The sequence below is a fragment of the Nyctibius grandis genome, chromosome Z (assembly GCF_013368605.1).
Source record: "Nyctibius grandis isolate bNycGra1 chromosome Z, bNycGra1.pri, whole genome shotgun sequence".
Taxonomy (NCBI): Eukaryota; Metazoa; Chordata; class Aves; order Nyctibiiformes; family Nyctibiidae; genus Nyctibius; species Nyctibius grandis.
The window spans coordinates 8,840,053-8,850,328 of NC_090695.1; the positions used below are offsets into that span (position 1 = coordinate 8,840,053).

Sequence of the window (10,276 nt, forward strand, 5' to 3'; positions counted from 1 at the left end):
GTGGTTTTGGCAGGGCGGGACCGCACGACCCCCCACCTCCACACCCCGCTTCCCAGTCCCGTTTGGGCACCCGCCTCCCCAAGGCCGTGGCTGCACGGGTTTGGTCCGGAAAAAGGGCACAGAAAAACTAAATAGAGCTGAGGCTTTTATTAGAAAAGGAGATCTATTCTGTGTCAGTCCTGTGGGACTCCAGCTTTATCCAGGCGAGATTCTGAGTCCTGGAGGGGTCCCCAAAGGCCTTGTGTGGGGAGATGGCAGCAGCTGGGGGTGGCGAGACAACCCAGGTCAGCTCAAGGGGTCCCGACTCCTGGTCCCCAGGTAATCCTGGATGCTTCTGGCAAGAGATTCGCTGTGCGGGAACACGGCCTGCTTCAGACACGAAGCCAGGTACAACGGGAAGGGCCTGAAAGGGAAGGGAGCGTTGGAGCAGCCAGGACCGCCGCGTTCCCTTGCCGTGGCCTGACGAGGAGGTTCGCTCCTGTGTGCTGCACAGAGCCCTCTGCTCTGCCTCCAGCCTCCCTGCTCCCATTTGTCATCACAGAACAGGGCTTTGGCTCATGTCAGCTCTTTTGTGCCCCAGGGACCCCCTGCAGAGCCACAGCCCATGGTGTCTCAGAGCAGACGTGGAGGAAGCTCCTCAGACACATGAGACACTGGCCCAGGTTGCCCAGAGAAGCTGTGGCTGCCCCCTTCCTGGCAGTGTTCAAGGCCAGGTTGGATGGGGCTCTGAGCAACCTGGTCTAGTGGAAGGTGTCCCTGCCTGTGGCAGGGGGATTGGAACTAGGTGGTCTTTAAGGTCCCTTCCAACCCAAACCGTCCTGTGATTCTATGATCCGAGCTGTGGGTGCAGGCTGGTGGGAGCTGAACGAAACAGTCCACACAGTTTGAAACACGGGCTGCACTGCTGGAGCTCTCTCATGTGGCCAGCAGAAATGCCACCCACCCCTCCACACACCTTCCCTGACGCCCTTCCTGCTGCCCATCCTCCCCAGGGGGGCTCTGGGAGAACTTCTGCCAGTGAGCTGCTGCCTCCTGCTTTCGGTCCAGTTTCCACAAGGCCTGCACCAGGTAGGAGGCAGCAGCTGGGTCACCTGCAAGACAGGAAGGGGGATTCAGCCCCGAGCAGGGGAGGAGGAGGTCTCCAGTGCTGCTGTGGGTCACAGGGTGTTGCAAAAGAAGCTTAGAAACCAGATGAGGGAGGTGAGCAAGACGAGAGGTGGTGTAATGGGGAGGAGACCGTCCCGGCTGTGTCACAGGCTCTAATTAACCCTGGGGCCAGCAGCCAAGGCAGGTGGCATCGGCCCTGCGGCACAGCCAGCCACACCTCTGTTCGGGCACGGGTTGGGGTTTTCCTAGCAGGCAGGTCTGCACCCCCAAAGGGAGGGAGCCTCGGTCAGGACTGAGACCAGCAGATTTGACAGATCCTGATGAAGCTCAGACCCCTGCAGCGTGTCAGCTGAAGCACTGAGCAGGGGCACAGCTGAAGCACTGAGCAGGGGCACCCCTGGGAACAGCCATGCCTCAGCTGTGCTCAGGACACGTACGGCTCCCCGCCCTGCTCCCCTTTTCCCTGACAGGCCTCTGTACTCAGCCTCTGGGCGGCCAGGCACAGACATGCTGGTTCCTAGGATGAAGCGAGAGTCCCGGTGCTGTTTTGGGAAAGCAGACCCTCTCTGGGAGAAAGCTGGCTGTACCAGGCTGGGCTTTGGGCAGGGAGAAGAGAAATTTCCAAGCTATCTTAGGGCACAGGTTGTGGGCAGGGTTCCGATAGACTCCTCTGACAATAGTTTTGGTCTCCTTCTCCATGGCAGTGAGCCGACTAGGCCCCAGAGAAGCATCTCAAGTACATAACATTGCTAGTAGCCCTACTGTAGTCCTTGACATTTGAATAAGCGTGGTCTAAAGCATAAGACCTTTCTGCTGAATACAGCAAAGCAGCCCAGGACAAATTTGTGGAAATCCCCTCTGTTCCTCACCAAAATGAGGCTCCTACCTGGTGAGATCTGCAAACCATGCTGAAAATCCAACAAGGCTTCCTTGTGCCTCCCCAGCTCCAGGAACTGCGTACCTCGCCCGATGAGGGAGAGCAACCTGATCTTCTGAAGCACCTCCACCTCTGGCAGGAGATTCTCTGGAACAGAAAGACACACACAGCTGGAGACAGCACCCTCCAGACGTTCCCTTCCTCGTCCCAGCAGGCTGAGTCAGGTTAGCAGTCAGGATAGGCTGAACATTTACTTGGGCTGCTCGTCTTCCAGCTCCCCGAAGCCCCAGTGACAGAGCTCAGCCTCTCTGACAGGCTGGGAGAGGCCAAGAGGCAGCAGAGGACAAGAGTGAAGAACGCCAAGAGCTTGGTACGTTACATGGCTGTGGTGAACAGTGACCTCAGCAGCAGCCTGGCCTGTAGCTGCCCATCTGCACAAGTGGTACAGATTCCTCCCTGAAATCTGAGTTGGAGAAGCTTCCCAGTTCACAGCCCATTTAACTGTCACCTAGACAGCGGGGAAGGAGGCAGAGCCGAGGCCAAACCCTGCTCCAACCAAACCAGCCGGTCCCTTCAGAGGCTCCAGCGTGGCGCAGAGCTCAGCACGCTGGGACAAGCACCTCCTGCCAGAGGTGATGCTGGGCCCGGCGTCTTGCTCCTGTCCCCACTGCTGCCAAGCATGCAGATCCCGACCCAGCCAGGCCCCGCACAGGTCCCAGCTGTGCGGCATCCCACCTTTCGGTTCAACGCCAGACCCATAAAGCTGGACTCGCAAGAGATCGCCGAGGCCCCTGTAGGTGGGAGGACAGGGGAGCTTCATTACCACTCCTGGGCTGGGAAGCCAGCTGCAAGAAGTCAGGCCAGCTCCCACCAGCCATTGCTGCCTGCCGGGGAAGCCCCTTCTCCCAGCAAGGCTCCCTCACCTGCTGAATTGTGTTACGGCCTCCTTGCTCTCGCCCAGCATGGCCCACGCCCAGCCCTGGTGCAGGTATCCAGCTGCTCTCCAGGCAAGGCAGCACAGACGCTCCTTCTTCTGGGACAGGAGTCCACCCGCCAGCCCTGCCCCTGGCGACGGGCACTCCATCTGCTCCAGCCTCTCCTCCACTCGTAACATACGTGGGATCAGGTCAGTCGTCCGGCTGATGACCTCCTCGCACATGGTTATGGCATCCTGGTGCCTTCCAGCCTGCTCCAAGGCGGACGCTGCTTCCAGGAACACCTCAGGGATCCTGGGCAGAGCTGAGCTACCATCTAGGGGCACCTGGGGAGCAAAGGCAATGGCGGTGCTCAGACACAGAACTGCACAGCACCCAGCCAAGCAGAATGACCCTGTGCTTACTGGGAAGCCGGAGCTGCTGCCCAGCAAAGCTCCGACCCACTCCCACAGACACTGGAGTCTGCTGGAGGAAGCAGAAGCTGTGAAGCACTGACAGATCAGCAGTCGAAGTGGCAAATCCCTACTCTTGAAGTGAAGGTTGCTCAAAACCAGGCAGACAACTGCTCCCCACAGAGAAGGGGAAGCTGTTTCTCCAAACAGCAGTGGCAAGTGGTCTCTGGTGTGAGTCCAAAGACAGATGTGCCACAGGTCAGAGATGCCAGTGCCCTCACCTCGTTTCCTTCACATCTCAAACTGGGCACTGAAACCTGGAGTCCAGGGGTGATGCCCAGGTCTTGGGATGAGGATCCAAACCTCATCTACCAAGTCACCAAGGGAGCTCTTCACCAGGACACCTACCTGCTGCTGCAGCCCCTCCTGAAGCAGAGCCAGAAAATCCAGGTAATGTTCCACTGCATCAGCCACCCTGCAATGGGGACAGGACATGCAGTGGAAGGAGCAGGGGGACCCCAAGAACAGCCAGCAGCCAGGTGGAACCTGGATTGCCAGCCCACAGGCTCCCGCTGCACTGCACTCGCCCTGGTCATAATACCCATGCTTTGAGTAGACCTATAACAGCAGCACTGAGCTGGACGGTTTCCAGGAGCACAGAGAGAACCACATTGGCCAAACAAGCAACATCTTGCAAGCAGACCAGAAGCACTGTTACCTCCCATCCTGGAGACACCGCTGTGCCAGCAGGTACTTCACTTCAGAGGGGTGGCAGTGGCGAAGGAGAGTAGCTAATAGTGGTGTGTGGACAAGAAGCTCTGTTCGGATTAGGAAATATGGACTAGAGGAAGCAGCTGCTGGAGGGTTTTTTTCCAGAGCCTGTGAAACAGGAACAGAAAATATGGTCAACACAATGCTGGTCAAAGTCCTGAGCAGCTGCAATCACTTGCCACTTCTGGCATCTGGAGATGCAGCCAGATGAGCAGAAGCACTGCACTTCATAAGCACAGCTACGCTGTTCTCACTCAGTACAGCACAGCCGCTTCCAGGAAGAGCAACCAGGATCGCACAGGGACAGGCAGACTTCTGATCTCCACACAGCATCAGGAGATTTACAAGATCACCCAGATCACCTCAGGTTTTTAGTTCAAGGTGTTCTGAGCTGCCGCAGACGTAGTTAGACCAGATCTTGAGCCGTGCGTAACAAGAGATCCCTCTCCACAGCCGTGTTTGTATCTTATGGATTTCAAACAGCTGAAGAGCTAACTCCGTGTCTACTGCTGTGACCTGCTCCTCCCAGGCAGACCAAGGTTGCTACAGCTAGCGCAGACCCCCCCACAGCCACAATCTGCCTTTTAAAGGCCTCTTTACTATTAGAGGATTTATTAAGAGACTGATACTTTCTGACATGAGAGTGTAACCTCTTCTCCCAAGCCACCAAGAACACGAACTAGGACCAAAAGGTCCTGACAAATCCAACAGCCAGGTGCTGAGCAGGAATTTTGGATCTTGCTGGGCTCCTTCCTGCCTGCTGCTGAAGGCAGCACCATCCATGGCTGGATCGCTGTAGACCCTCCAGAGTCAAACAGCCCCCTCGAAGGCAGGAGCCTGCTTGAAGCTGTGTGCAGGATCTGCTGGGCAAAAATCAGCCCAGAACTACAGAAAGCAGACAAACCTCATAGAGCAAAGCCAGGGCCTGCAGCTCCGCGTCAGTCTCCCCCAGCTCGTGGTACACTGCTGCCGCGTGGGACAGGGCAGGAAGGCACTGGAAGTCTACCTGGAGGGCCCGTTTGAGGTGCTGAAGGGCTGTCTGAGGCTTGCCCTAGTTAGATGGGAAGACATTCATGTTGCAAGGACATCTTGCTGACATCTTTACTGTTCGGTGGGATCCAGATCCCTGCTCTGCTTCCCCAGCCATCCCCACTAAGCAAGGGAAGCACTTTAGCCAAAGACAGCTCTCCTCAGGCTGGTTTTTGAGTTTCTCTCTCTGCAGCAACCCTTTACGCTCAGCCAAAATCCCTGCCCAGATTTTGCAGCTGTCCAAGGAGACTGGGGCTACAAAGGCAACTTCTCTCAAGGCCTTGCCTTCCTGCAGCAGCCTAGGACCACACAGAGGCAGCAGGACATCAGCCTGAGCCTCCCCACCCTGCTCTAGGCTGCATTTCCCTTCTCCCCACTGACGGGAGACATGCTTGGCCATTACCATTCGCTGAGCGCAGCAGCTGAGGCAGGTGTAGATCTGGGCCAGGACCCTCTTGGAGCAGAATCCTCCCGCAGCCTCCTGAAGGAGGGAGAAGGCAGCAGGGAAGTTCCCAGCCTCCAGCTCCTGTAGCCCTAGGACAGACCCAACATCTCAGCTCTGCGGCTCCACTTCCCGCCCCGCCTGGTCCCCGAACAAACGTATGTGCCCTTTTCTTCCCAGTGCCACAGGGACCTGCCTGACCCCCTCCACACCCAGCAGTGTGCAGCAGGATGGTGCCAAGCTGCCATCTTTGGTTAGATGGTGTTGCAAGAGAACAGCCACTTGACAGAAACATCTAGCAGAAGTAATAGCAGCTTCCAAGCCCAGATACCAAGACGCCTGCCTTGGCCCAGAACAAGGGCAGAGGTAGGTGCTGGGCAGGTCCACCTGTGCATTCATCCACAGCAGCAGTGGTGCAGATGCGGAAGCACACACACAATCCCAGAAAGACTTTTTCCAGCACATCTGGGCCATTTCCCAGCAGGATGCTTTGGGATATTAATTTGTGAATATTTATCATTAATGGTATTTGCTTTTCTTTCAATCCCCGTTTCAAGTTTCCCTCTGAGGCCACTCTCACATGCCTACATCACGTTCACATCTGCCACCTCCATGCTGGAAGTGCTATTGCCACCCTAGAGGCTTTTAAGAGGTCTGTGGGCAGCAGCTCCTGCCCTCCCTCCTCACAGGAAAGCCCCACAGCCTGAGCACAGCAAGGCAGCGCTGGCTGCCCTCAGAGCTGCTGGGGCTGTCAAAGACAGCAAGCAAGGGAAAACCATGAGCGGGACAGAACGCAGCAGTCAGATCAGATCCATCACCTGCTGCAACACCAGGCTACAAAGCTGCACAACAGCTTTGCATGGCTCCTGCAGCACTGTTAACCCGACAGAAACAATGTGTGTGCAACAAGGCAAGTGCCAGAAGAAAGACAGAAGAAAGGAAAATCCTCATAACACCCCTGCCAGCCTTCTGCTTTATACAAGATCACTGCAGGGCCCAGACACCTACCTAAAGCCACAGACAGGCAGAGGAACCCTGTGACAGTGCAGAGAAAGACTTAGCTGGGCAAAAAGCAGAGAAGCTCTTTGGATATCAAAGGGCAAAGCTGAGACCCAGAGGCTCAGCCCAGGCCCTCTTCCAAAGGAACAGCCCAGAAAACCCCAAGGGCTGGTTTGCTTGGGAAGAGAAACCAGGAAAAAAGCAGCAAGAGGGGTCCTGTGACAGGAGAGCAGTGGGAGGCTGTGCTGGCACAAGTACCTCCTGCACACAAACCTTGCAGGAAGGCTGCTGCGGTGCAGAGGATCCCTTTCAAGTCCTCGGTGCGCTGTACAAGGGGCAGGGAGGCCTCCTCAGCAGGTACTCGCCATGCCTTGAGCAGGGAGAGGAGTTCGTTCTCCCCCTCGGTGCAGCAAGCTCTCCCCGAGTCCTGTAAATACACAGAGGAGAGAAAGCAGGGAATGCTGAAGGGACGCAGGAAACACCGACCCCAGGGCATGGGGAAACAGAGGTCTCACCAAACCCTTTGACAGTGCTCTCTGTGCTGGGGAGCAATGTCCTACCACCCCCTCACTTCAACTGCAATTTGCTTGCTGCAGTGACTCCTGCCTGGCCCAGGGCAACACCTCCCCACCTCTGAGCCAGGTGCACCTCAAGGACCTCCTGGCAAGGCAGATCCAAGTGCCATCAGAGGGCATTTGACAAGGTGGGACCCCTCAACAGCCTTCACACAACCCTCATGATCAGCAGAGAAGGTTCCTCTACATCCCACTGCTCACAGTTTGCTCCCTACAGAGGTTGCAAGTCCACCTGCAGCCCTCTTCCAGCCTGCTCAAGACTATTCTCTGGCACCTTGAGGTCCAGGGCCCCAGGAGGTATTCTGGGACCCACTAACGCACTCGGGGCCATGAGGCTACGCATGGATGCCAGCGAGAGGATTACTCATGCTGACTGGGCAGTGCTGATGGGTTCAGGTCTCCAAATGCCACAGCAACTTTTTGCAGAGTGGTGTTTATTGATACCAGCTCTGCCTCCTTTAGCAAACCCACAGGTATTTATATCTGCGCAGATACTCCAGTGCAGGTAACGGGGAGCGCAGCATCCGCCCGTGCTCAGTTACCCCAGCGTTGCTCAGGAGGTGGAAGAGGCCAGCGGTGCTTCCCAGGCGGTGGGCTGCCAGCCACCACGCTGCTTGCAGGCCTCCCAGTCGGTGCAAAGGTGCCTGCAGCTCCTCCGCAGTTACCTCCTGCAGCACCTTCTGCCACAGCTCCTCAGTGCTAAGATCCTGCCCGCAGGCCCCACAAGCCTCAAGAACTGAAAAAAAAATGAAAAAAGCCCAGCCATGAGACAACAGGTCGGTTGCCCTGTAACAGATATCCTCCCAAGAGAGAGAGCCTCAAGTAAGCACGGGCTCCTTGTAGCAAGGGAAAGAATGGGGTTACAGGGCTGGCCTGGCCTCAGCAGCATGGAAACCAAGCTCTCAGACAGTGGAGTTAACAGCAGCACGCTCAGGAGACAACACACGGTTCAGAGCTATGACTCCAGCTCTGCCAAGTCCTCCTGAGGTCTCTTGCCCCTAAGTAAGCATGTGCCAACACTGCAGATCCCACCCTGACCTGCAGCCTATTTCAGTGGGTTTTCTTTGAAGCCAGCACACTGTAATTAGAGAAAACACTCATTTTCTACTGTCACTGAAACTTTGCTAGAGACTTGGCACCTTACACCTTGAAAACTCTCATTTCCTTTAAAACCTTTGGCCCACCCCTGCAGGTGGCAGCAGCAGACAGACAGGCAGCTGTGCATCATCCCTGGCTGCAAGCCACGCCACCTCCTGCCCTTCCCGGCAGAGCCAGGTGTCCCTGCTCACAGGCTGCCCCGCCTCTGGCCACTCACAGCACATCTCCAAAGCACAGAGAACAATCTCCTCACCCCAAGGAGCTCCTGTACACAGAACAATCTCCTTACCCCTGAGGAGCCCTTGGCGTATTCCTTCTGCTTCTCCTTCGATGGCAGAGTCAGATGCTCCCATAGTAAACAGCAAGGAGTTGTAGAGGACGGTAAGCTCCAGAGGCAGGGTGGGGAGGGCAGCCGGCAGCCCTGTGATCACAGCCGACCCAAGAAGAAATTGAGCTGGCTAGGAAAAACCTAACAACCATCCACACTAAGGTGTCATCACCCAGCCTTGTGACAACAGAAGTGTCCTGGCACAAGTATTTTTTTGTTGTTATGTTGAGATTTAACAGCTTGGGAACTGCACTGCCTAGGGAGAGAGCAGCTGTCAGCCCTCCAGCTGCTGACACTGCTTTAGACATCCATTCCGCAGCTATCCAGGTGCTGTAGTCCTCCAGGACTGAGGCCTTTTGCCTCTCCCAAAAGAGCATCAATAGCCTACCCGCTTCCAACACACATCTACCCTTTCGCACAGGTTTCTCACACTGTGCTTCCCTAAGTACGTCCCTGTCCCTCTCATCAGGCTTCCTCTACACCACAGTTTTGGCAGGGAGGCCCTTCCCCAGCTTGCCAGGACAAAGTTTGCCTCATTTTTTCCAGAAACCCCAAAGCTCTGCCGACATCCCCCAGCAAGATTACGTAGAGGTTTGGGCTAGAAAACAAACGAAAAAAAGCCCAGCCATGAAACTGCAAGGTTGATCCCTTTGCAGGCCCAGTTCAGCTTAGGGCAGTGGGGAACGTTTCACCTCCCTCCCTTGGGAAGTTTGTTTCCAGCACTTGGATACCGGAGCTGCAGCCAGGAACACCAGTGCCCGGCATCTGGTGCTTCCCACCCACAGGCTTCGGGTCCGGGACAGCAGCGTGGGGGAGGGTGAAGGCAAGGCACGGGGCAGGCCGTCCCCGGCCGACCGGGCCGCCACTCACCGCGCATCCTCAGGAGCAGCTCCCCGAAGCTGCCTTGCTGCTGTCGCGCCTCCCGCGCCGCCGCTCCGCCGGATCCCGAGCACCTCGCTGCCTGCAAGGGAGACCCTCACCCACCGGCCTGGCGACAGGGCCAGCCCGCCCCGCGGCGCCCCCTCCACTCCCGCCCCCCGACCCACGGGCAGGCTGCGGCCTAGCTCCGGGCAGCGGCGTTCCAATGGCAACCGGCACCGGCGGCAGCGCGGTCCCAGGAAGGACAGCCCCGGGGCTCAGGGAACGGGGAGTGGGGGTAGAGGGGACCCGCCGCACCCGCCAGCGGCCGGCCAGGGCCTGGTTCTCGGCGGCCCAGGCCTGCAGGCAGCCCGGCTCCGGGGCCGCTCCGCGCCGCCGCTTCATGGCCGCCGCCGCCACCGCCGCCCGGCCGCGCGCGCCGCTCCTCTCCCGCCTTCCCGCTGATTGGCCGGCGCCCGCCGCGCCGCTGCCGCGATTGGGTAGCGGCACAGACCGGAAGCGGCTGTCTCCAAGGCAACAACCAGGCGTGAGGGAAGGGGCGGAGCCGGCCACCGCCCCGCCGGGAGGACGGTGGCCGAGGAGAACCAAGACTCGGCGCTGGGCGAAGCGCCGCGGGCGAGACCCGGGCCGGCCCCGGAGGGGTCCCACCTGCCCGCAGCCCGCACCGGGGGTGGGGGGGGAGGAGGAGACACCCACCGCCCGCCTCGGAGCTCACGGCTTTATCTGCAGGCATCTGTTTTGCAGCCGCCCAAAGCCCCGCACCACCCTCCGATGGCAAATCTCGCCACCACCAATTAATGAATGAATCATTTAATAACGAAGAGACCCCCCCGCTCCCACCCTG

At 57.9% G+C, this 10,276-nt stretch overlaps 1 protein-coding gene across 1 annotated transcript; it reads right to left on the reverse strand.

Moving 5' to 3' along the window:
* Window positions 1–234: 234 nt before the first annotated feature.
* Window positions 235–9,816, reverse strand: FANCG (FA complementation group G). The gene is made up of 14 exons (XM_068422112.1): window positions 9,730–9,816; window positions 9,424–9,514; window positions 8,515–8,646; window positions 7,670–7,863; window positions 6,811–6,979; window positions 5,515–5,645; window positions 4,987–5,133; window positions 4,030–4,190; window positions 3,720–3,786; window positions 2,908–3,245; window positions 2,720–2,775; window positions 1,994–2,131; window positions 956–1,091; window positions 235–403 (listed from the first exon to the last, which is right to left on the reverse strand). The coding sequence occupies exons 1-14, from the start codon at window positions 9,814–9,816 to the stop codon at window positions 286–288; spliced, it is 1,965 nt and encodes a 654-aa protein (XP_068278213.1). The 3' UTR covers window positions 235–285.
* Window positions 9,817–10,276: the final 460 nt, after the last annotated feature.

What these genes read in the sequence shown, in the direction of transcription:
- FANCG (XM_068422112.1), bottom strand. Translation starts at nt 9,816, where the DNA reads ATGAAGCGGCGGCGCGGAGCGGCCCCGGAGCCGGGCTGCCTGCAGGCC. An exon ending in GCTGCTCCTGAGGATGCGCG is followed by an intron (nt 8,647 to 9,423) that starts GTGAGTGGCGGC and finishes CTGTGATCACAG; the next exon opens with GGCTGCCGGCTGCCCTCCCC. An exon ending in GCTGCTGCGCTCAGCGAATG is followed by an intron (nt 5,134 to 5,514) that starts GTAATGGCCAAG and finishes CCATCTAACTAG; the next exon opens with GGCAAGCCTCAGACAGCCCT.